The following is a 26,122-nucleotide window of genomic DNA, read 5'->3' on the forward strand; positions in this document are numbered from 1 at the left end:
CCCCCCCCCTTTTCTCCACGATGTACCTTCCCTGGTCAAGGAACAAACTCTGCTGTGGCACATCCTATTAACCCATCCTTGACAGAAGAGGACACAGGAGGAATCTGGGCAGGTCAGAGTGAAGGATCTCGGGGGCAGCACCATCAGTCAAGGATAATGTCGCTGGGCCTGTGGTGTTTGTCTGGAGCTGTGCTGGAATGCCTCAGAGCCATCTGACTTTGTCCTTCTCTGATGCTGTATTCTTGTCCCTCTGGACCTTTTCTGCTTCTCGGTCTCACTGACCTCCATGATGGCTAGCCAATTGTGCAAGACTTTACCTCACTGATGCTTTGCCTTCTCTGGTCCTTGATATTTCATTTATTGTCCTTTTCTTTCTTATTCCTTCTCTACTATTGCACACTCCCTTTCTCCATTTGTGCTGCTCCATTCCCAGCCTCCTCCATTGTTCTTCATTGCCAGCTGTGAGCTTCCTTATCCAGTTGTTTCCTCCTGCAATGTAGGTGAATTGGCTGCATGTTCCCCATCCTGAAGCTTTGGTTCAAACTCACCCAGGGTGCAAACTTCAATAAAATTAGTGGCGCTCCCTCAGGATATAGTGGCCATTACCCTATGGTTTGGATGATAGTTTATCTATCTGCTCTATTATCCATTGCTCTTGTTCTCTTTGGAGCACTCTGCCCTACGCAGTCTTTGATGGGCCTGGTGGCCACATCCAGCATAATCATGCTCAGGACATCGGTGCCAAGACTGTAGGTGAAAGTGGGGTGAGATCTGTAGTAATCCACAAAGCAACAGCTCTGCAATGGGTTTTTGTCTGCATGTTTTGCAAGCTGTAGCATGTTCAGCTGTTGACAAGGAGACCTTAAAGCCCTGTGATGTACTGCAGGAGTCCATGCTGGTGGAGCACTACATGATCTCTTTCCTTTGAATCTGTGCTACTGTGTGATACCAGCATGTTCCCAGAAGGCTCTGGCATGGTGGATGGTGACTTTTGTATGTGGGCTAGTCTTCATCTTAAAAACAGAAAAAGAGGTGATGTTTTCACTTTAGAGTGACTAATATGCAAGTTACCCTAAGGAGAGAAGCTCACCAAAATCAAAATTAAGTGCTAGCATCAGCTTACTTCATGCTGAAATTTTTTCCCCTCGTTTTTGTTCTTTCTCCCCTTGTGTTAGTCACCCTGAGGGACAGAGCAGCTTTATTTCTGTCATGAAGGCATAGGCCTGTTGGCTTGGGATCTCTGATGACCATCAGCATCTCTTGGGAAACAGGTCCAGTTAAGCACTGATCCCTGTCTAATAGACTGTGTGAGTAACCCCACTGCTGCCACCGTGAATTTCCCCTGCGTGTTTAGATGGATGAAGGGCTCTGCCCTCAGCAGTGCTGCTGGGTGCTGTCAGTGCACAGAACACACAGTACCTCCAGGGCATCCTCGGCTCAGCACAGGGATGCTGTTTTTAAATTTCCTTTGTCTCCTCTGTGCTCCCTGAGCCTGCACTCTCCGTCTGCCTTAGATTGCTTTTCTTGAGGCTGGCTGCTGGAAAAGTTGATGTTCCCATCACTGCTGTGACCATTCTTGTGTTACTGGGGAATAAGCCCATGGGACTGGAAGTTTCCACTGTCCATTGCTTCTGATGCAGCATCTGTTCCTGCCCTTCCTGGGCAGGGAGGTAGGAGGCCACGTTTTCCTCAAGTAGCACTGACCTGCCAGTGGGCTGATGACACGTGGGCTGATGACACGTGGGCTGATGACACGTGGGCTGATGACACACTTCTGAAGGCTTTTCTGGCTGCAGTACAGTGCCCAGTTAGTTATGGTCTACTTCCCCACTGGTTACAGGGTCCATGTCCTTAGAAGCAGGCAAAGAGGCAATGTGATGAAATGTATCTGGTGGACCAGCGTGATTTTTCTGACCCCCCTTTCATTCTCTCAATCCACTGCCAGGCTGTGGGGCAGGAAAGGAGGCAGTGTGTCTTAGACTGCGATTCTCCAAGAATGCAAACTTTATTTTGGGGTAAGCGCTGTCTTTTGTAGTGGACACTGCTGCTGGGCTCCAGGGTAGTGCATGTCCCTCTCTGCCTGTATCAGACTTGGGGTTTTGGGTGCATCATGGTGTTTCATGCTTGGATCCATCTGTCTGGTGTAGGAGGTGGTGGAGGCCAAGTCCTTCTGTAAATGATGAGGAAGATTTGACATACATGTGACATGGAAAGCTGCTATATGGTCAGGGTGAGACTGTAAGACCTTAGCTGAACCAAGGTCCATCTAGCCCAGGATCCTATTTCCACCCTGGCTGAAACAGGATGCCTAAGGTTTCCTCTTCTGTCTGTGCAGTGGAGTTTATTATGGTCTTGGTTGAGTCTTAGTCATGGGATGGGATGCTATGCTGCTCTGGGTCCTGAGATGAAATATGTGGCTGCTCCTAAAGACAGAAGTGTGCTATGGAGAAGGGGTTGGACAGCATTTCTTCTTGGGTGGTCCTGATGGATTCTGCATGGTAAGTGCAACATATCATTCATTTTGAGGTTTGAAGCATGTCAGAAATGTAGGTGAACTTTGTAATGTGCATGTAAAAGGCCCAGACAGAGTTTCTATGTGCAAAGTGCTGCACGTTCTTGAAGAGAGAGAGGGCTCTTACCCTAGAGGACAAGATAGATGAAGGGTGGGAGAACAGGAGAAGAAACGTCTTGGCCCAATGGGCCAGCGCTTTAGTGAGTGTGATCTGCCAGGCTGGTAGTACTTTTAAGAGGGGAGCACTGGTTGATTCCTCTGAGTCTTGCAGCTCAGACCTGGGCCTTGTTAGTAAGACAGCTCTTCTCCCCAAAGCTATCAGGTGCTGTGGAGGTGTGGTGAGAACCAGTGTGGTGTTGGGAACATTCGTGGCCAACATCAGTGACACTTGGATATTCCTTTCTTTCCCTCAATGCAGGAGGAGAGTGCTAAAGATTTCCGATGGCATCCAGCACCTGGGCAGCCTGCGCTGGGAGCTGGCTCTCTGTCTCTTGCTGGCGTGGATCATCTGTTACTTCTGCATTTGGAAAGGGGTCAAGTCCACAGGCAAGGTGAGTCTTTGGTACAGATCAAGCCTCTTCCCTTGATCACAGCCAGAGCACTTGATCTACTCACATTTTGTACATTCAGAGAGGTCCTAGGGATCCCCTGGGAACCACCCTCTGAATAAGTTGGCAGGAGCCTGTGGGGCTCAATTTGCAGCAGGAGCGTGAGCCAGGCTCTGTGTTTTGGGTAGGAAAGGATGGGAGCGCCAAGACGTCTCAGAGCACTAACTTCCAAGATGTATATCCCCATCTGGTCCCTCTCCGTCCACAGGTCTGGGACACCCTTCAGTCTTCCTGTTTATGGGGTGGCTGCATGTTCCACTCCCTCCCACCACAGAGTAAGCTGCTGGCATGTGCAGCTGGAAATTCAGTAGTAATGGAGGTAACTGATGGCCTCAGAGCCCTCTGCCTCATCACCACAGGGATCTTCTTTTTTTTTCTTTTCATTCATTCCAACTCTTCCTACAGTTGCTTGTACTCCCCAGCAATAAAGGTCTTTTATTCCCCTACATTAGTCACCATAGAGGTATTTCTTTGAATGCTTCTGGGGAGAGTTGGGGTGACTCTCTGGCTCCGTCCCATGCTCCCTCTGTTGCAGAGTGTGCCACTGTAATTTGCACTGGTCCCATTACTTATATTTTGCTACTACCTCCTGACCCCATTCCCAGCCAATTTTGTCTGGAGTCAACAAGGACAGGAAATGGAAATTAAAAGATTCAGTATGTTACCTAAATGGTGTCTTCTCTGCAAGCTTTGAACAAGTCATCATGTGTGATGGGTTGTAAATTTTAGCTGCATCTGTTTCCATCAAGTTGATAGCATGGATGTTAGCAGTTTCTCCTGCTTCCAGAATGGTCTGGGGTTATGAAACATGACAGGGAAATCAAGCAGCTTGCAGATATGATGTTCACTGGTTTCCATGGAGTAAAATTAGAAGAAAAGAGCAACTGCTTGCTGTGGTGGCCTGGTAAAAGAAAGCATAGGCAGTCTAATAACAGCAAATATGATACTAAGATACAGCAAACATAGTGTGGGAAGTGCTGGGAACAAATTCAGTCTATTTTAGCTACAAGCTCTAGGTTAAATGCAAGTTCTATTTAGCTAAAAGGACTAGCGATGGTGAGATCTTATCTTCTTGAAAACAGAAAACTTCTTTTAGTAAAGCAACAGTGTCCATAGGTTTATTAACCCTCTGCATATTTAATAATCCAGGTAAAATGATGACTCTGGGAATATACAGTCTCACTGGGGAGGAGATATACCTTAGTTCTGGGGATTTGCCTGTGGAGGAGCAAACACCATGAGCTGAAATCACCCTACGCAGAACAGCAGCAGCAGTTTGCATCCTCTGACGTGGGGACTGCCCGTTCCCAAGGAGCACTCACAGATGCAGGAGGTTGTCACAGATGGAACCACTTTGCCGAGGCATGTGGATCAGATTCAAATAAAACCCTGGATGTTGTTGGCCAGCATGTGACAGAATGATCACACTGATCCCGGCAAGGTTCCTAGTGATGTAGCTAGTGCTAACAATGCCCCAGAAATAAAAAGATTGGGTCTGAGCCAAGCACTGAGTAATATCTCATTGGATCCAGATGTTCCTGTTGTTAGATAGAAGTTTAGCACTCTTAATACAGCAAAACAATCTCCAAATTCAGGTCTCTGGTCTCAGTGCAGATGTGAGTGACTGTTGAGTGGAAAGCTTAACATGATAGTTTGTGCAGGCTCCAAAGCACATAGGATGCTACCAAAATGTGAATCCAAATCATATGCCAGACAACTACCAGTCTGTATTCTGAGCTCCTGAAACTTATGTTAATTAGAAATCCAGAAAAGAATGTGCGACCTGACATACTGGAAGAATGTCTACTAGGGTTCAAAGGCAATGGATTGTTTTTAGGATTTTTGTTTTCAACCTTGCTTTCATGAGCTGAGAAAGATTAATCTTGCATCTTGTAATTTGCTGAAGGAAAAATCTGGTTGTGTGGTAAATACAGAGATGATTGTTAAACTCACAGGACCTGCAGATTTGATTAACTGTCACTGAAAAGCTCTAAATCAGAGACTCCTTGAAAATCTGAGAATGAAATGAGTGATGGTGTTTGCCTGTGTTGAAGGATGCTCTTCCTGGGTTCCTTCAACGTTCAGGATGCAGATTCAGAGGGACAGGGATGGATCTGCTCACACAGACATCTCAGGCAATCATGATCCCCAGCAAGGAGGTCTTTTTCACTGATCTCTGTGGCATTATGCAAGACTGCTGTGATATACAGAGCAGGGCACATGAAATACATAGAAAACCTGGAGCTGTAGACAGAGAGAATGATCTAGTAGTGTGGTTTTTCAAGGAAGGGATATCTCAGATCCTTCTGTCCTTCCACATTACAAAACTGAATCACCAAAGAGTGTATCTTGACTTAGAGGAGGGCTTGCGTTGAGTGCCAGGTGCTTTGGATGTTGCTTTATTCCATCTGAGTGGATCCAGAAAAATAATCTCTTTTTGAATCACTATTCAGATTGTAAGGACTACCCAGGGCAGAAAGTGAAAACGGTCATACTGTCCATGGAAATCATACACTTGTTCTTAGCAGGAACCCCTCTAATGCAGAAACTGCTCTAGCTGTGGCAGAGCCTGTGACCCCCACACAGGGATGGTGGGCTTTAGGTGGATTTTGAAACAACTCATTCAGGATGGATGAGCAGGTGTGAGGAATAGATCATTTCACATAATTACATTTTGTGGCTCCTCCAGAGATGAGCTTTAGCTCTCTGGTGTGTGACTGCCAACGCTGAGAAAAGAGCTGTAGGGCAGCATGCAGGTAAAGCGTGCTGATGCTAATCCTCACTTAGCACATCCACATGGGAAAAACCTGAAGCAGCAACATTTCTTTTTTGGCCTAGCATGATACAACAGACTGATTTTTTTTTTTTTTTTTTTTTTTTTTTTATCTTGAAGGTGTGGGGCAATACGAAAGGATTAATAACACTACTTGAGTTGCTGGGGGCACTGCATGGGCCCTTGATATGAGTTTGTGCAGAAAACACAGACTACAACATGTTGTTGTGGCATGCTACAGCAATTAGCATGAACAGTCCTGAAAGTACCCTAGTAATCCCCAAATTGAGTGTTATCTTTACCAGTCCCTGACAGGATTATCTGATACTGGCCTGCAGCATTCCCCCAGGGGATGTGGCTCCTTTGTAAAGGAAGGGATTTCAACCCTACCTGAGTAGGTCTGTATTGCTCATGGGACTAGGGGCATAAAAAACAAGAGGACACAGGTCTTGTTCTGGTCTGTATGCTTGCTGGCAAGTCTGAACCATGCTGCCCTGCTCTGCCTGAAGTGCCTGTGTTGGGTATTTGAACAGGGGTCAGTCTGAGGCAGCAGCTGTGAGCGGTGGGCACAAGCCAGTCACCAGTGCCAGCCCTGAGTGGGGGACTCCGTCCTGTGGTAACAATCATGTGTTTCTCTTATCTGCACACCCCTTCATCATTACCACTAAATGCTACGGAGAAGACACTTTCTGTGTGTGAGTCAGACCTCTATTTGGGATAGGGATGTGCAGATGGATAGTGGGGTCAGCTCCTTCTCCCATGCACATAGGTATTACACTGCTGGCTTCTCCAACCTGGTGACAGCCTACTTTAGGGTCTAGATTACTTTTAGGACTAGGAAAGTCTTCTCTGTCTCCAGACACATCATGGCATGTCAGAGTTTTCCTGGGCACATTTTAAAAGGCATTTCTTTCTGCTGCAGGCAACAGCAAGGTGCTTGGCAAGGCAGCCTGACCCGTTCCCTGCTGTTGCCCATCTTCCCCAGCCCAGGGGTCAGTGGTGTGCTGTGGTGCCGTGTGCTCTGGCCTGTGATGCTCACTCACTTTTCCCTTTGTCCTCCTTCCAGGTTGTGTATTTCACGGCCACATTCCCATACCTCATGCTGGTTGTTCTGCTGATCAGGGGAGTCTCCCTGCCTGGGGCATCCCAAGGAATCCTCTTTTACCTTTATCCAGATCTCAGTCGCCTTGGGGATCCCCAGGTAAGGTGGAGGGGGGACCAAGTGGTTGAGCTGTGCTTGCATGGATACCTGTGGCTGTCCTGTCTCTATCCTTTTCCTTTTCTCACTTTCTTCTAATTTCTTCTTTGTCTCCTCTTTTTCACTCTCTGTGGGCATAAGGCAGGGCTGTAATATTCGTGCATACTCTTGATATCCCTGTGCTCTCTTGCTCTCAGCCTTCACCTGTGGTGTTACTGTATTTTCTGGTCTGAGTTTCTCAGGGGTATGTGAGTGGGGTTTAACCCCTCATTACAAGTGGCATCATCTGTTCCCCTATTTTCTCTGGGAGATTCCTCTGCTGTGAAGGCAGCTGGTGCACTGTGCTGGCAGCTTGCAGGGATGAGCCCTGCTCCTGGCATGCTTGCTCCAGCTTCCCTGGTAAGCATGACGGGTGTACGGATGGCAGGAGCCTTGCCATGCTGCAGGAGGCCCCAGGACCCAGCTGCCCTCTTCACCTCCCCATCTGCAGTGAAAAAATTCCTGCCTGTCTGACGGGAGGGTCAGCGCCCGACTGTTGCTTTTAATCTCTTTGGGACAAGTTCTTCCACGTTAAATCCTGGCTCCAGCTGAGCTGCTGTACCAGCCTTTGTGTGAAGGTGTTTCCAAAGGAGATTAAAGGGTGCCTGTCTGGAAAATAGGCCAGCAAAGCCCTTTGTAACCCCATTAACTCTTTCTGGTCTAGCCCCAGTGCTGCCTTGGTTATTATTTTGCAAATGGAGGCATAAGTACTGGGGGAGGAACAGCTCTGGCTGATCCTGCCCTCTGTGATGGAGGAGAGGGGATCCCTGTTCCCTGTGCGTGGAGTGGCAGTGTGTCAGGGGCTGCAGGGCACCCCCCAGGTCCTGCCTGTTCCACTGGTGCCGTGTGGCTCTATGTAAGTCAATTTGACTTGTGGTTTCTGATCTGAGGCACTAAACACGAGTCTTGGGTTTCCAGCTTTAGGCAGTCTGGTTTTTATCATGGGAAGGACATGGAGTTCCTGTTCAGCTTTCTGGAAGTCTCCCTCTGGTCAAGGCTGTGCCTGAGCAGGGGGTGAGAAGCCTTGTTTTACAGTGCCTGCTCCTTTCTTGCTCTCTGGGTTTGGCGCTGGGCAGGAGGTGGGTAGGACAGCTGCTACCTCTGTGTGAAGGTGCAGCAAGACTTGGAAGGGGATGAGGACTAGTCTGTGTCTGCAGTGTTTGTGATTCCATTTGTGCTGACGAAATGCAAGAAACTTCTGAAATGAAATAATGTTTTTGAATGCTGCTCATTCACTTCTGAAAAGTCCTGTTGTTACTGTAGTTGTTTTGCCCAGGGGACTGAATTAAAGCACTTCGGGTGTGGCATGGTTTTGCTGGTACTAGCTGTGTCCTCATTAGGTCTGTCCTGGCAAACTTTTCCAATAACAGCCTGGGCTTTAGAAGCACAGCTTCTTTCCAGCCTGGAAAATGCCTGTGTGCTGGTGTCAAGGCAGAATAATCCTTCAGAGCAAGAGGATGGCTTATCCTTGTCCAGAGGAGGAAAACTTGCTCCTCCCTCCCCAACTCCATCATTCCCCAATGAATGCTTCACTCCTGTGGGAGAAAAGCAGGAGTCCGTAGCAGTGGTTGCCTTCTTCCAGCGTGATTTTGCCATTCTATTGAACCATGTATCAGGGCTTGAAGTTTCTCTTGTGTTTTCCCATTAGAGAGGGAAGAGAAAGGTTAGTGGCCCAAGCCCCACATGGCTGTTGCTGTGCCCACTCTATGTGCAGGGACAGCATGAGTCCTGCCAGCCCATGGGGGCCAAAACAATTATAATTGATATGTGCTCAGAGGACAGCAAACTGTAATTGTTTACCCACAACCCTGCACTGCCTGGAAAAGAGAAGATTGTTTAGTGCCTAGGAAGGAACTCTCAAAATAGAAAAAAAAATTTAGGAATACCCTCTCCAGTCTGAGCCTAAGGCATCTCAAGGGGAGGTTTAAAGAAAGAGCAAACAATATACAAGGAGACAAAATCAAAACTCCTTTAAAGTATATGAAAATCTAGGTGAAAAGAGGGGATGAATTATTTAGCAGATTCTACCAGGGGAGCAGCAGCAGCTGAGATGTGATTAAGTGTCAGAATATCAGACTGCTGTGTGGAAACAATTGCTTTTCACCTGCCAAATGACCTTGGACAGAACTGGAAAATCCTGTGTACAAGAGCTCAGGCTAGCTGATTGATGGTGGTCCCTTCTGGCCATGAAGGCTACAGTGCCCTAACTCTTCCTGCACCTTCATTTCATAAACCTATGAAATGCTTATAATTAAAATGGTAAATAAAATGCATTTGATAGGTAGATCAGACTATACAGAGAAACTGCTAAACAAAATTTTTCAATACTGAAGTCCAGTTCTGCTCAAAAGCAGGCAGATAATAGCAAAACTGCCAAAGAGATCATCTATTTTGAACTGCATGCCCCCAAATGAACAAATCCAAAAAAGCAACCCCATGGTTTGTTTTTATTTGCATAATATTTAGTATTATGATGTTAGCATACCAGCCATTGCTAGGGCCACATCTTTTTCCCTCTCCTTGATCCCATTTTCTGTGTTCCAGAAGTTTTCTACTTATTTCATACTGTGAGGGGTGTTTCAACTGAAAGGGAATCTTGGGATTGTTCATCATTTTCACTTTTCATCCCTCCACCCTTTGCAATTATCTTTGTGGCAATTTTATCAATTGTTTATTTCTATAGATAACACCAGGGATTTATGGATGTGATTAAGGAGAGGGATGCATGGTGTGATCCACTAGCAGGAAGCTGAAACAAGAGGAATTGAGAGTAGAAATAATGTTTAAGTGTGGGAAACTTGTCATTAGAAGAACTTTTCTCAGGTACTGGTAGGCTCTCTGTCTCTTGATGTTTGAATAGACAGATTTAAAGAGAAGACTGATGGGTTTGATGAAGAAAGTGCCAGCTGTGTGTTTGGGTTTGCTTTAAAAGGAAGAAATGTAATGGTCTCCTTTCACTCTGGTATCAAGTGATTTTAGCTAAATTTTATTTGATTTAATGAGTGAGAATGGAGAAAGGGTTAAATTCAGCAGCCTCTGAACATACTCCTCTATGGAAAACCAGCAAATGTTTCTCAAAACCTCCGATTCTTGTTTTCCTCTTGAAATTTTCAGAAAACCCACCACCTTGCTGTATGTCCTTGTATTTTATCCACTCTTTATATAAAGGAAGAACTATCTGTGATGAGCTGCTTTCCATCTGGCCAAGACATGCCAAAGGGCCCAGTGGGGGCTACGCCCCTGGTTCTGGGGGCAGGAAAGTGCTGACAGTGCCGAGGTCCATCAGAGGACCTGCAGTTCTGTGGACACCCTGTAAGCAGTCCCTGCTGCCACACTGGACACTGAACAGCACCATGCCGGGGCACCCTGACTTGCTCTGTGCAGCTAAATTCAGAGCATCACCTTCATCCAACCTCTGCTTCTCCTTGTGTCTCCCTCTCTCATCTGTGTTAATTTTCCAATAACCTTTCTTGCACCCCCCTCATCTTCTTTCACCCATTTCCCTGGCAGTTGCTTTTTGGAGCAGCATTCACCCCTGCAAAGTCTGCACTGGTTCCTGCTTTCTGATGGATGCAGCAGGATGGGAAGACAAGAGATGAAGATACCCCCTGCTCTTTGGGGGTCTGTCCGCTGTGCCTGTGGCTGGAGAGCGAGGCTGCTGGGGTCCAGCTCACAGTTTGCAAGCAGCTCTTGCTGCAGAGGCTGCACTGAGGATAAGCCCCTCAGACCACCACAGGTTGGACAGGAGGTCCGTGCATCTTGAAGGGCTGTGACCTGCTGGGTTAACCATGGGCCCCCATAGCCATGCTGGGGAAGGGGTCAGAGCCCCCAGATCCTCTCCAGGTTCACGTCCCTCCTGCTGCTGCTTGATGGCCAGTGAAAGCTGCTGCTTCCCAGCAAGATGGGAGGATGACTGCAGGCCTGTTAAATATTATTTGTTCCCCTTATTTATTTTTTTCACAGCAAGCCTTTAACTTGACCCTGTGCACTCAGTTTGTGCTGTTGCCGGCCCCCCGCTTCCCCTTTCTGAAGGCGAATGTGTTTGTTTTTGTGCTGGAAGGTGACCCGCTGCGCCTGTGCATGGACACGTGCTAGAGGGGCTGCTGCTGGCACTGTACACTCGCTCCCACCATGTGCCCTCACTCCCTGGCCCAGGACCCTGTGCCCCCCAGCCCCAGCAGAGGGTCTGCGAGCCCAGGCACCACTGCTCACCCTTCCTGGGGGGCAGAGGGAAGGTACAGGGCAGCAGGAAGGGAGAGCTTGAGGCTCCCACAGCATGCTGGAGGGGTTTGGGGCTGGTGTGCTCTCCTACGCCTTGCTGGAGCAGTGCATCAACGTGGGGTGAACCACAGCTGTATTTACCTTGTGGGGCTTTCTCCTCCTCCTTCTTCTGCTCCTCCTCCTCCCATGCCTCTTGTCAGCCCTACTGCTATGAGACCCGGGTGGTTGACTGGCTGTAGCCATGCAGCCCTGCAGAGTCTGATCTCGGCGCTGACATAGCAGGAAGGAATAAAGCCATCTTTCTGCCCACCCACAAGCAGCGAGGTAGAGTGGACCATAAAGCCCAGCTTCTCAAGCAGCAAGGGGCATCCCCTTAGAGCATCTTTTGCCCCTCTCTACCACTCTTGGGCAGGCAGCTATGCTCCTCAGGATGAATCAGAAACATGTTTGTTTTCTTGCACTGTTTAAAGAAACCCTAACAGTGGGTGGGCCCTCCTAGGTGTAAAACATCCCTGTGGGTCCCAAGGTGTGGTGGTTGCATGAGGTTGGTGGTCTCTGGCAGGGCACTGCGGGGCCATAAGTGCTGGCACAGGGAGGTTAACCGGGAACAAAGACTCTGTCCCCCACTCCCAAGGAGGACAAGGATGTATTTTCCAAGCAGCTGAGGCTTGGGGCTCTGAATGTGATGCTTGGTCACGTGTAGGGAGGGCAGCAGGACCAGGAACATGATGCTTGGCTGAGCGTAGGGTGGGCAGAAGGACTGGGAATGCTTTACAGAAATGGCAGCAGTGACTCCAAGAGGAGGCCCTGCCTCCTCTCTCCTGCTGTAAATGAGGACGAGGGAAAGTGTTGGCCTGGGCTGTGCAGCATGGTGGTGGACTCTTTGCAGCAGGGCCCCAGGGCTGCACAGCCCTGCACCACTGCAGTGCTGCAGGATATGAACTGGGTGTTTGAGCTGGGACCTGCAGGCCAGTCCTGAATGAAGGGAGAAAGGCAATAATCTGGAAATGGTGCCCTGAGTATCTTGAGGTGAAATCTCAGGAATCAAGATCTCCCGTTTTAAGGCTGGGCTGAAGAGATGTGTTTGCATGGTGCAGTGGGTGGCTGATGGATAACACCAGCACCGCAGGCTGACTCCTGAGCTGTGATGCTGGGAGCAAAAGAAATGCTGGTTGAACTGCAGCTCATGACTTGGGTGGTTTTTGCTCTCTGCTCTGCATTACACCAAGGGTGACCCTCCATGCATCATGTACACATGCTGTGCTGTATCATCTCTGCTTGATGATGGGCACAGTTCGATGCTTCTCAGTGTGACACCTGTATTTGATGTATGACATGCACTGGGGTTCAATAACAATTTGATTGAAAATGGTGTTTACTGTTATTTGTAAGTGCTTTGTGATCTTCCTAAGGAAGGATCTTCTTCAGTACAGGGGGCTATTAAATTCCAGTACATGTAGTAAAGCAAATATTGCTGAAAAAATTAAGGGCCAAAAGAATGTCTTCTTATAGGCCATAATAACCATCTTGGATAACTGCAGCTCAGGTGCGAATGCTTTGGCTAAAAACAGAGAGTAGGAGGTTTATTACGAACTGGAGTGAACAACATGTTCAAGGAAATTGAATTATGAATTAAATAAAGTGGATGTCTTAGGCAGCACAGGTATTTTGATTTGATTTTTGTCTGCAGTTTTCTATGTGCCAACAAAATCTGAATAAGATAAACTTTACCAGTCTCTTTGGAAGCAGCAGCCAGAGAACAGCAGCATGCTTTTATCTGCCAGGGAAAGAGAGCTCTACCTGACCGCAGTGAGCTCTTTTAGTCAAAGTGGAAATATTAAAATAATGAGACACTGCTGATCAGCAGCATAGGAGGGAAAGAAGGGTCTTGGAAGGACTGAAAAAACCCATTTCTCTGAGTCACTGCAGGGAGAGGATTGAGCACAGGTAGCAGGTTGGGGAGGGAAGATTTGGGTTGCTGTTTTCTGAAGCGAGTAATCTGTGTAGCCCCTGTGAGCCCATGGGGCTGGGAGGACAGTGGTGCTTCTCGTGAGAGGCTTGAGGAGGAAGCTGGACCCCAGACGGGCTAAGGTCCCTTCCGATCCCAGTGGTTCTGCAGATCTGGGACTTGCTGTCACTGCTTGGTTCTGTCACTAGTGAGTCAGGAGCACCCACAGCTTCAGTCTTGTTGCAGTCCATTGATCCCCAAGCAATCTGGGAACTGCCAGGGGGCTGCAAAGGGCACAAATGTGGCTTGGTCTTTGGCCCAAGATCTGCAGTAACCTTATAAAATGAGAAATTAAGTGCATCCTGCCTGAGCTGGTGCTCACAGTCATGCTAAGTAGGATCATAAGCTCTGCAAGCCAAACTTAGCTTTATTTACAGTTTCAGGCACAGGCTGCCCTGCTTCAAATAGGAGCATATGCTAAGGAAGGTCCTGTATTTCCTGAAGAATACAGCCCTTGGCTGTCTGGGAACCCAGCCCCACAGTGTGCACCCCGTGGGGGGTGTGTTGGACAGAGCAGGCAGCGAAGCGAGGAGCCCATCTGTGCTGGTCTCTGCTACACAGTGAAGGGTATCACTGGGTTTTAGAAATGAGCCACTTCATAAGCCACAGAGCTAATGAAGCTTGGTGTCTTGATATTTGTCTTCTACCATGGCTGGCAAAGCACTAGTTCTTTTATTGCCCTTGGGATATTTCTCATGTCTCTTGCTTGTGTGATTTATCTGATATTTAACACTGGTTGTCTCTTCCTTTCTGTAGCTTTCCATGCAGTGGAGATGCTGCGTTCCTGTCTTTTTCCTGTTCCCTGGGTGAAAATCATAGATAGTTGATATCCTTGAGGTTTCTACCAACTGTTAAATCTGGTTGAAACTGGTCAACTGGGTCCAACGTTATGGCAAACATGGGTATTGGCAGTTTGATGGTGAAAGTCTTGTTATCCTGACTAATTAAACTACAAGGGCTCCAAAACCCATGAGAGGGTGTGATTTGAGTTCAACTTTGATAAAAAAACCAAAGCTCTAGCAATGAACAGCAAAATAAAAAACAAATTTAACAAAATGTTTCACCCTGATCTGTGCAAAGATGCAAATTATTGATGCAGATGTGTCAGCTGGTCTAGCTCACCCCAGTGCCTTACTGTGTCTAAAAACTAGCTGATTAGTGAAGGCTGTGCCCTTATTGGCCACAAGCAGAGTGATGTTTTAGGAATCAATTATAGAAAGGGCTTTGATTTTTTTTTTTTTTCTAATCTTTTTGAAATGCAGAAATAAACTAATACCCTGCTCTCTAAACCTACATCCCTATCTAGCTCTTCCAAAAAGAGTAAAATGCATTGAGGCCAATTACTTTATCAATGTCCCAGTGCCTTGAATTAGCTATCCCAGTCCCACCTCATCATCTGTCCTTTCCCATTCTACAAATCTGAGATTTGATCTGATTCCCTGTGAAATTGTGAACAGAGTTTCCATGGACCAAAGAGGAAGTGGTAGGGCTGAGCATTAGCTGTGTTTCTTGCAGGACAGCCAGGGAGAACAGTTTCACCAAATCCAGCCCTAGCAGCACTTTTGTCTCCCCACAGACTGCACTGCTGGGTCTTGCAGCAGTGGGCAGAGAAAGGATTCTCATTCTGTGCAGTTGTCCATTGAGCTAAAGCCAGATTTTTTTCCAGAAAATTACAGCTAATGGGATTGTAACATCCCTTTGTAAGGCTCATCAGCCTAGGAAGAAGAAGAGGTAAATATGGAACAAAACCTTTTGCCACATGGTTGCTTTTTGGCTGGTATAGAAAAGGAGAGGCAGCACCATGCATTGGTGAGAGTGCCCTGAGCAATGGGGGTGGGTGGGCAGTTGCTCCCCAGCTGACCGTTGCCTCAGGACATGAGGTCTTGGCTGACAGGTACAGGTGTGATTCAGCCATTAAAACTGCTCTGGTGCTTTCCATTGACTTCTGTTCTTCCCAGGGAGAATCCTGGGGCAAGGTTGGTGTTTGTCTGAGGGCTCACCAGCACTGCTGCTCTTGGGGAAGAAGAGTATAGCCAAATGCAGACTTTCCTCATTAAAGTTCTCCCAGTAATACTTTTCTGCTGCTTTTGTTTCCTGACAGTTCCTCTTTTGTCTCTAGAATGTGGCTACCCTTCAGCACTGGTTAAATGATTGTCTTATCTCTATTTTATAAACCCCTTAGGAAGAAAGATCTTAGAAAAGAAAGGGTTTAATTAATAATCTTTGTCATTGCTTCATTCCTCACTGGTGATTCCTGCTTTTGCTGTTCTCTGCAGAAGGCAGTGGCAGTGCTTGCATTGGTGACTGCACACAGCTTGGCTTTCAGATCAAGTTTGGCATTGATGAGTGTCAGCCTTGGAGCACTGGGTCATGTTATTGACAGTGAGAGCAAAGTGGAGTTCAAAGATGCCTCGTGAGACTAACAGCATTCTTGTATTTTCTTTTAGGAGCCATCTTTTGTAAACAACTCTGTTCCTAGTACTCTTCTCCTCTCAAGCTTATTTCCTCTTTTTGGAGCCTTTAAATTAGGTCTTGGAGAGAAAGGCCACCACCAGAAGCTGTATGTACCTGTGTGTCCTGGTTTCAGCTGGGATAGTGTTAATTTTCTTCCTAGCAGCTGGTACAGTGCTGGTTTTTGGACTTAGTAATGTTGGTAACATACTGATGTTTTAGTTATTGCTAAGTAGCACTTAAGGATTTTTCAGTTTCTCCATGCTCTGCCAGCGAGCAGGTGCACAAGAAGCTGGGAAGGAGCGTGGCCAGGACACCTAACCTGAACTAGCCAAAGGGATATTCTATACCATAGAACATCATTCTTTGTATATAAACTTGAGGGAGTGGGCCGAGGGGGATGTATTGCTGCTTGGGCATCTGTCAGCAGGTGGTGAGCAATTACATTGTGCATCACTTGTCTTTGTTGGTTTCTCTTTGTTATATTCCTTTTCATTATTATTATTGTATTATTGTTTTATTTTAGTTGTTAAACTGTTCTTAACCCACAAGTTTTAATCTCTTTTTTTTTTTTTTTTCCTGCTGTGAGGGAGGAGAATGAGTGGCTGTGTGGTGCTTACTTACTGGCTGAGCTTAAACCACCACACAGTGCCAACCAGTGGGAGACCAGGCTTGCCCAAAACAAGTCACCCTCATCTTCTAGAAGAGGGCTCCTTTAGCTCTTGTGGAGTGTTCCTTCAGTCTCTTGCTGCTGGAAGACTCTGGAGTGTCACAGGGTTCTGTAGATTTCTCCAGGGAAGAAAGATATGATGATGAAGAGCCATAAGTGCTGTGGGTTTGCAAGGTTCCCAGTTCATTCCTTCCCTTTGGCACTTTTAGCACCCCCTGGGTGCCTCACTGAGCGCTGTAATTCTTGGCACTGTATAACTTGCCCCTAGAAAAGGATTATCTAAATCCTGGGTGTTGCCAACTTCCCAACTAGCCTTTCTGCTGGTTATGGCAGCCCCTGGGGCTCTGCTCTCCGCATACACGCAGTGTCTGAGCTCTGTGCTGGCCTTATCTTCTCACCTATGTTTGCATCTCCCTTGCAGGTCTGGATGGACGCAGGCACTCAAATCTTCTTTTCGTATGCAATTTGTCTGGGATGCCTGACAGCTCTGGGCAGCTATAACAAATACCATAACAACTGCTACAGGTAACTGGAGCATGGCTCTGCTGCCTAGAGCCTTCCCCTCCCTGAACATCAGTGTATATAGACTGGTGAACTGCTGGAGGCTACTGGCCTTTTGAAGTGTCATGTTTTCTGTTTCTACTCAAGGTGTAAGAAAACTCTTTCCAGGTGTTGTCTCCCCAAATCCATCTCTCTGTGCTTGCTACTCAAGGGAACTTTCTGTTCACGTCATGGATGACAAATGCCCTCTTCCACACCAGCTGACACCCAGCAAAGTCAGATCCTCTTCATCAGTTTTGTGACCCCAACCCACACCACACTCTATTACATGGGTACATGGGTAGCCATAGGGGAAGCAGAGCTGTGAGATCTAACAGTTCTAGACTGGGGTCCTTTCACTTTGTGATTTGTCCTTCCTAGGTTCATTTGAACCTAGTGCCTTGCACAGCTATCAGTGCTCTGGGTTCCTATATGCTATCTGTGGCCTATATATACACCTGCAGTTACGACTTCTGTTTTTTGAGTACTCTTCCTGTGCTGGACTACCTTTGAACAGAGATGGGCCAGGGTGCCAAACAGAATCAGGCTGTGAAGTTGAAGTGATCAGGAGAAAAGAAAATAATTTTGCTGTAGATATATTCAGCATCTGGTGCTGCATCCCAGGGATAAAAGGCTAGTTTGAATGGGAGAGGCCACCCCTAGGTAAAACTACCCACCTCTCTTCCCACCCTTTCTCTGCTGACCATGTTGCTTCTGGCACTGGGTTCTTGCTCCACCTTTTAAATTTAAAATTATGGCTGTTGCCATGGAAGATCCAGGCAGACCACTGGCTACATAGTCCTTGCTTGGCATCTTTCTCTCTCTTCACCTTAGAAGTTCATTCCTGCTGTAGGGATGCCTCTCCAATAGCAGCTGGGGTGGGACTCTTCTTCCTTTTCATGTCCCTTCTCCCAGATGCAGTTTTGAGAAAAAAAACCTCTAGGAAAAGAAGACATAATAGATTTGGCTTTGGCCTGCTGCATGTCCTTGGGTACTAGCCCTCTGCGTCTCCAGCTTGGATGTGTAATACAGAGATGATGACAGGGGCTGCTTAGCAGAGAGTTGTAAAGAGCTTCTGTAGCTGCAGCTGGGAGATGCTATAGAAAGGAGAGAGACATCTGCTCTCACAAAGTCCCTTTATGTTATTTGGCTTTGCTAGGGAAATTGTTCTTAGTTTTGGTGTCAAACATCTGAACAGCCTGTTCCCAGGCATGGACCTGGTTTTAATGGGTTGTTTCTGTGTTCTGCAGCCTTGGCTTGTGTAGGAAGACAGGACCAGGCTTTAACAGGGCAGAGGAACTGTCATGGTGCCCCACTCGGTTATCCCAGGCCAGGTGTAACCTTTAGTGACCTGGAAGAGAAAAGGATGTGGGCAGGCAGGACCACTGTTCCTATAGCACCAAATGGAACAAAGCATTTCTTGTTTTCTGGGAATGCAAGGGATATCATCAGGTCTTTCTTGCTCCCTTTCAGGTGAAAATTTTGAGACCTATTTGCTATGGCCATTCCCTGCATGTTACCCTCCACCATGACATCCCTTTCCACCTGCCAGGTGACTGGAGAGCACCTCCCAGCTCATGCCTTTCCAAGGAGGGTTTTACCTGTCATGCGTACATCTAGGGGAAAGAGGGAGAAACACTGAGAAGGGAGAGAAACTATTTGAAATAAATGAAAATTTGTATAAAATTACTGATAATATAATTTGAGTTGAGAGCAGGCAGTTTACAGCAAATGGAAAACCAAGGTTCTGTCCTGGATTTCCCACAGAGTTAGCTGAGCTTGGCAGAGTGTGACTGTCCTTATCAGCTAATAGACTGATGGGGACTCATCTTGCAGGCCTCTTTCAGTCTCTGCTGCCTTAGAAACCAGGTACAAAATAGAGAAATGGTGTTGGATGCTGTACAGTCCTTGATGATGCAAAGAGATGTGCATTGGAAGGAATAATCTGAATTTGTAAGGTGTAGGGGCTTTCTGTGAACTGTACTTTCTCTCTAGAAATGGTTACAGATTGTGTGTAGGGAGGAGCATGAAGCCCCCAGAATGCTAGATACCTAAAATCTGATACAGAAAATCATGCTGGATTTTCAGAGTAGCATTTAATAAAGTCAGAGTGGGTCATGCAATGCCAGAATGGGTGCAATTCAGTTTGTTTCAGAATATCTTGGAAAGATGCTGCAGATGTTACTGTTGTCCCCATCATTGCAGTCACAAAAGGACTAGGGAGATTGGAGTGTGAAAAGGAATCGGATAGATAAGAGATGTTTAGTTTAAAGAGCAGATGGATGAGAATGAGGTGAAACAGAGACAAAAGGGAATAGATCAGAGAAAATAAATTGGATGGCTCTGTTCATCTTTTTCTCATAATGCAAGGACCAGGAGATATCTAGTAGTGCTGAGAACCAAGAAGATTGTAACTGGTCTGAGAAATACATTAAGGAAAAAGACCATTCCCCTTTCTCAGACAAAAATATTCTCTGATACTTACTGCTACAGGAGGAACCAGGAGAGAGAGAGGGGAAAAAAGAAAAAATCAGTCATTTAGATGTGTAACAAGATTGTCTCATGACTGAGGAGCTTAGTGAGGAATGCATCTTTATGCTGTCCTTGAAGAAGGCTTTCCCTGGGGGAGTTCCTGATGTGTTTCCCACCCTGGGGTATTCTGCGTGTCCTGGTGCTGAGTTGAGCTCTGGGAGAGAGGCCCTGATGTGGGCACAGTGACTGGGTTGGGAGAGCAGGTACTGCACGAGGGGGCTGCCATAGGGTGTGAGTCATACCTGGCCCCCCACCTGGCTGATGCTGTGTCCCTCCTCCCAGGGACTGCGTGGCCCTCTGCTTCCTCAACAGTGGCACCAGCTTTGTGGCTGGCTTTGCCATCTTCTCCATCCTGGGCTTCATGGCGGGGGAGCAGGGTGTGCCCATCGCCGAGGTGGCTGAGTCAGGTGAGTGGGGTTGCAGTGGGATGGTGTTATGGGGGTGCTGCTCTTTGTTCCCCCTCAGCAAGGGGTGCATACCCGCAGGATACCCATCCTGGGACAAACAATATTGCAGCTACAGGTTGCCATCCTCGTGGGCAGCTCTGCTTCCTGCCTCCAAAAACCATGGAGAAACAAATGCATGCCCATGAAATATTAAGATGTGATGGCCACGTCCTGAGGTTGATATGAGCTGCCTATAAGGGTTAGAGTTAAGACAGCTGCTGTCTCTCGGTGGGGGGATGAAGTGCCTGCATGGCATATACCCAGGCTTGTGTTTTGCCCCCCTGGGCTCAGAGGCTTTCCTTGGCTCCCAGCCCTCATGATGTCAGTGCAGCTGGAGCTTGCTGTGTCCCCTTTTCCTCCTTTCCTTCTGGGCTCCTCCATCCATCGAGGAGCCTGGGTTTCATGCACGGTGCTGTTATAACTGGAGAGGCTGCATGGCTGCAGGCTGTGCCTTGGCCAGGTGGTTACCTCAGGCGGCTCTGCACCAGCTGTGCCGTGCTGCTGCTATGCTGCTGCCTGCTCTGAAAGCCCTTCTTCCCGCAGGGCCTGGCCTGGCATTCATCGCCTACCCTCGGGCTGTGGTCATGCTGCCCTTCTCCCCGCTCTGGGCATGCTTCTTCTTCCTGATGGTTGTTTTGCTGGGACTGGACAGCCAGGTAAAGGGGCAGGTGCAGGATGATCTTCTGCCAGGCAAAAGTCACCATCCCTTTGGGACAGGCTTGAACCTAGCTGAGTGGGGGGCAGGAGGGCTTGGGAGCCAGTCAGGATGTGCTGACAGAGATGGGATCTATGCTCTTTACAGTTTGTCTGCGTGGAGAGCCTTGTCACAGCTCTTGTGGACATGTACCCCACCATCTTCCGCAAGAAGAACCGCCGGGAGACACTTATCCTGCTTGTCTCCATCCTCTCCTATCTGGTTGGGTTGGTGATGCTCACAGAGGTATTTTGGCCTCAAACCACATGCGTGGTGCTTGCTGGGTCTGGGTGCCCCTCTGGCAGACTGGGGCCTGGTGGGTGGTGGGGTCCATGCTGAGGCTAAGAGCTTGCTAGTGGGGCCTATCCTGCTGCACAGTGGTGGTAGAGGCTGCCCTTCGCTTCCTGTGGCTTTCACATTTTCCCTTCCAGCCCCTCATGCCTTGTGCCGGTCACAGTCCTGATACTTCTGCCAAGACAGATAATTTGAGCTCTGAACAGCCCATATTTAACTTATAGATTTATCTTTACGTGAGCCAAACCTTTACAGCTGTAGCCTGCTCCATGGTGAGGGAAGTGCCTTTGTCCTTTTTCCTCCTGGATGGAGCTACATGAACACTTGGTGTAAAGCAACTTGGTGGGCCTGAGTGCACCCTGAACTATTACACTGTTTTCCTGTGTATTTCCCTTCTTGTGATTAATTGCCTGGGAGTTAAACTGTTATGGTTTAAAACCTTTAACTCCTCCTAGCAGTGTGTGTGTGTGGATTGATGCTGCCATGATGCTATTTGCACCTTCTGTTTTTATTTGGGCATAATTTTGAAAAAGTTGCCTTGGACGTTGCACCTGCAGTTTTGTGCCTGGGCTTACCTACAGGCCCGTTTTGTAGACAGACTTGCGGAGCTGGGCAGTGAAGCAGCCAGGCTGCCAGCCTCTGGACCCACAGTAACACATGCATGGAAAACTGCATGCACAGATACTTCCCTCACCAAATTAGGAGAGTAAAGTAAATCATATGCACTGTGTCTCTCTTAAGGTGGTTTCCACCCTCACTTCCCGCTACAAGACTTGCTTTGGTTTTGTCTTCTCCTAAAATATCCCCACTACCTCTGGCACTCACTTGCCCTCCCCGGCCCAGCCCAGGAATTGAAAGGGTTGCAGAGACTCCTGAAGGTAGGGCAGCTGCATGTCTCCATCAGGCCTTGCGCACAAGGGATGTGGCCCTTGCCGTTGGCTAAAACCCTGCCCCGGAGAGAAAGGTGCCTCCAGCTCTGGGGAAGATGTTGAGTTTGCTTCCTGCTCCAGCTGGAGCTTTTTGCCTGTGACTGATTCCTTTCCCTTCTCTCCCTTCCCACCTCACCTCGTGGCCCACTTGGCCCATCCCAGGGTGGGATGTATGTCTTCCAGCTCTTTGATTACTATGCTGCCAGTGGCATGTGCCTGCTCTTTGTAGCCATTTTCGAGACTCTCTGCATCGCTTGGGTCTATGGTGAGTATGAACTGGGGCGGGGGAGTTCCCAGCTCTGGTCTCTCAGGCTCTCAGTCCATCCTCAAAATGCCAGTCTAGCTCATCGTAGCAATTGCTTTGCAGTGCAAGGCAGACCTCTAAACCCTTGCTTTGGTGCCCCTGGACTTAGCTGGTGGGGCCTTCCTCAGAGCAATGCCCTGGGGGATCTGCTTGGCAGATATTCCCAGCATGTTGCTCTCCGCCCCTGCTTTTGAGGCCCTCCTTCCTCGGGGACTTGGACCTGTCTGGGAAATGTTTTCCCAACCTGTGTATAGAGGAGTCTGAGACCCTCTCAGCCTTGATATTCACAAGAGATGGATAAAACCTGGGTTCAGGTCCTAGCCTGGGAGATGCTGAGGGGCTGGCCCTGCTGACCCACTTGGGCTGTTCTGTGGCTAGAGGATGTTAGTCCAAGACAAAGACTGAAGCTGTCCACAGTCCCTGTGATCTCCCTGACAGTGCTGTCAGCTATGCTGAGGTTATAGCCTTGTCTTTTGGGGAGCGCCCTAACACTGTTGAAGCAGGACCTTGGACATGCAGACCCTGCTGCCCTCCTTCCCTGGTAGCAGTGAGACGTCCTCCCCCATTTCTGTAGGTGCTGAACGTTTCTACGATAACATTGAAGATATGATCGGCTACCGGCCATGGTCCATCATCAAATACTGCTGGCTTTTCATCACCCCAGCAGTTTGCATGGTGAGGTCCTACAGGAAGAGGAGCTGTGGGGAGGAAGATGGGCAGATCTGAGTGCCTCTGAAATATAGATACCTATATATGTAGAGGGATGTGCATATGTATAGGGGGTTATGTGGCCTGTACTATGGGAGCCTGTTATTTTGTGTGTTTGTGGCTTTAGGGGGCAGGTGTGGGGCTAAACAATGGGGAGAGGGGCCCAGCTCAGCAATGACAGAGGTGTCTGCTGGTGGGGTCAGCTCCTTGCTGCCATGCCCAGTGCTGCACATGGGGGCTGTCTCAGCAAAGTTTGCTTGACTGGTGTCTTCTCTGTTGTCCTGGGGAGCTCTTTGTTACGAGACTGTGCAAGTGGGGACTCACTGGGAAGACCGCCCCTCGCTAATGGTGTTGATTTTCTTTCTTTTTCTCTTGGTCTCTTCTACCTTGCCAGGCAACGTTCCTGTTTTCTCTGATCAAATACACCCCCCTGACCTACAACAAGAAGTATGTGTATCCATGGTGGGGAGACACCCTGGGCTGGCTGCTGGCCCTCTCCTCCATGGTGTGCATCCCTCTCTGGATCGTCTACAAACTCTCCACCATCAAAGGCTCCCTCAGAGAGGTGAGGCTGGTGCTCTGGGATCAGGGTATGGACTGTGCTTCTGTGTTGAAGTCCAGCCTTGCAGGGGGATCATTAGTGTGTTGTAGGTTAATTAGCAAGGAGCCTAGAATAAACGGATTGAATGAGTCTGTTGCTATAACTGACTATTGCTTTTATTAAGTTTTGCCTGGCTGGAGGACTGCTTCAAGCTGTCTATTGCCTCTTGGTGACCTTTTTTTATTGCTTCTGTCTCTTTGCAAGCACCCTTATGAAAAAGTTCATTAGATTGAGAGGATAAAGATGATCTCCAGTGCCTCAAGTCAGTTTGGAGGCTGCCCTTAACTGAGGATTGGGGACTTGCTCTGAGAAAGTTCCAAATCCCATGAGTGTTGTGAGCAGCTGAGTATCAGTGGCCCGGGCCTGCCCAGCTCCAGGAACTGCTGTGACCCATTGCTGGCTGCCCTGAATGTGCCACAGGAGAGCCAGGGACCTGGCAAAGCAGACCTGACTCCAGACAGGCATCCTGTCCCTGCCGTGGCTCACTGGAGGTTTCACAGACATCCTGATATCCCAGGATCTCATCCATTCTCTGCATCCTGCAGGTGCTCAGGAATCAGTGTGACAGCAATGGGCCATCCTTGTGGCCAGTATGGACAGAGAGGGGTGGGCACAGCTGCAGGAGCATAGCAAGGACCAAGCATAATGTAGCCCCTTACACACTTGCTGTCCCTGTTAAAGCCAAACCTGTGTGCACAGGCTCTCCCTTTGCTATCTGTGCTGATGGAGAGGATGATCTGGAGGTACTTGGGCACCAATCTTTCTTTGAACTGCTTTCTAGCCCTGGCCTGGAACAAATGGAGGACAGAGCTTTCATACGGTGTCTCAGGTCTCTCGTGCTCAGTGCTTATATTGGGATGAGTGGTTTCAAAGATGAGGTTATCCCCTCAGTTTCTGTAGTGCTGACTGTCCTTATTTGGGACATCTCTGGCATTTAGGGGCTAGATCTGAGCCCTGCCTGGCTGGCTGCATGGTACCCCTGAGTGGAAGGGGAGGGCCCAGGTCACTTTTTGTGCTTGCAGCTGTGTTCAATGCCTACCTTTGCCTTACAGAGGCTCCGCCAACTCACCTGCCCACTTGAGGACTTGCCTTCCACGCCGGGCATGGGACAGGCCCCTCCCTCCACCACAGCTGGCCTACTGATGTTGACAGAGCTCGAATCTCATTGCTAGGATCAGTGTGGCTCTCCCTCCCTCCTGCCAGGGTGTTTTTTGTACAGCCTTTACCACCTGTTGAATAATGCAAGGATTCTTCGCTCACCAAGGAGAGAGAGATTTCTGGGCTGAACTCCCTTCCCTGGAAGATTTGAATTGCTGAGGAAGAGGCTGCCGTGAAGACAGTGTGCATGGAGTTAGCAGTGCACCTTAATCCTCTCTCTGGAAAGGGCTCTAAAGGGGCAGATCAAACATCGGTTGTCCTGAACATCCCCAGCCTTCTGGTGGGCAGAAAGGAAGAATGATCCTGGAGTGGAGAGTGTCAGAGAGTCTCAGAAGTGTGGCTCCACTGTGGACTTTGGGAGCTTCTCCATTCATTCCATTAAATCCTTGGTTTTCCCCTCTAGATCCGCTCTGTCTCGGTTTTGTCTCACCACCATCCTTTGCTCACAGCATGTTAGGCGGGATGTGTGTTAGCAGAGCTGTGCTGGGCATTCAGGTCTGGATCCCTGTTGCACTGGCACACTGGTATGGGAGGGTGGTGAGAGGAGAGAAGGCTTGGTTAGGTGGGAAGGAGCATGCGTTTGGAAGCCCCTCTAAGTGCTAGGCCTGGTGGTACCTCAGTGAAGTAGAGAGTGCAATGCCACCTTCTGCTTGGAGCCGTTGCCCGCTCCCAGCCACAAGTCATCTGGCTGGTGAGTCACTGGCCTGTTCCCGGGGTCTGAGAGAAGTGCGTGGGTTTGCCTTTTCTTCATTCAAGTGCAGGATCACAGGAAACTCTCCCTTGGCTCTGCAGGCCTATGTCTTTGTGGTGCTGACTGCCTTCCAGGTGCCCTAGAGCCAGACGTTTTGGTTTTTCTGTGTGTGGAAGAAGGACTGTGTGGTTGAAACAGGATCTGCGTGTTATGTCAACAAACAGGGCCCCTCATTTCCAGGCTGTTTGGGGGGGAAAAAAAAAAAAATAAAATCAAAGAGCTTGTGTTTTACATGCTGTAGCCCCAGCATCCGAGGAGGGCAGCCAGAGGACATGTAACCCCGGGAAGCTGGATGGCTCCCAGGAAACCCCGAGGAGGCTGGAGCCCGAGCAGAGCTGAGCGAGCAGCCGGAGATGCTCGGCTTCCCAAAGCGCACACGGACACGGGCGGGCACCGCGCTATGGCCAAGGCTTCTGGTGCCGTGGGGAGAGGGAGACGCAAATTAAAGCAATCCGCGCCATTAGCCACAAGGTGGCCCCAGGACTTCACCGACCGCCGCAGCGCGGGCTGGGGTCCCCCCGGGGCGGGCTGGGGGCAGCGGGAACCCTCGCTTCGGGAACTCCTCCGAGCTGGGCGGCTGTTGGCTCTTAGGGTCGGTGACAGGCAAGGCTATAGGGCTGGCGAGGGATTTCCTTCTGCATCACGATGACCTGGGCATTTTTCTTAGCAGTGCCCCCCCCCCCCC

The 26,122-nt window shown here is 48.7% G+C and overlaps 2 protein-coding genes across 3 annotated transcripts in view; both read left to right on the forward strand.

Annotated features, from left to right (window-relative positions):
• The window catches only part of LOC113491467 (sodium- and chloride-dependent GABA transporter 2), a 32,745-nt gene extending 7,574 nt beyond the window's left edge, over positions 1-25,171 (forward strand). For both annotated transcript variants that reach the window (XM_026868407.1, XM_026868406.1), the window contains exons 6-15: positions 2,931-3,063; positions 6,960-7,094; positions 16,902-17,005; positions 19,835-19,959; positions 20,542-20,654; positions 20,801-20,938; positions 22,078-22,180; positions 22,794-22,894; positions 23,322-23,492; positions 24,581-25,171. In XM_026868407.1, coding sequence (XP_026724208.1) covers positions 2,931-3,063; positions 6,960-7,094; positions 16,902-17,005; positions 19,835-19,959; positions 20,542-20,654; positions 20,801-20,938; positions 22,078-22,180; positions 22,794-22,894; positions 23,322-23,492; positions 24,581-24,700 — 1,243 coding nt within the window. In that variant the 3' untranslated portion in view covers positions 24,701-25,171. The remainder of the gene's footprint in view (positions 1-2,930; positions 3,064-6,959; positions 7,095-16,901; positions 17,006-19,834; positions 19,960-20,541; positions 20,655-20,800; positions 20,939-22,077; positions 22,181-22,793; positions 22,895-23,321; positions 23,493-24,580) is intronic.
• The window catches only part of SLC6A12 (solute carrier family 6 member 12), a 47,927-nt gene continuing 46,767 nt past the window's right edge, over positions 24,963-26,122 (forward strand). Inside the window, exon 1 of the mRNA XM_026868416.1 lies at positions 24,963-25,020. The gene's annotated coding sequence lies outside the window, so the exon portion shown is untranslated. The remainder of the gene's footprint in view (positions 25,021-26,122) is intronic.

This window comes from Athene cunicularia (assembly GCF_003259725.1).
Source record: "Athene cunicularia isolate RWA chromosome 1 unlocalized genomic scaffold, athCun1 chr1_part2, whole genome shotgun sequence".
In the NCBI taxonomy this organism is placed as follows: domain Eukaryota; kingdom Metazoa; phylum Chordata; class Aves; order Strigiformes; family Strigidae; genus Athene; species Athene cunicularia.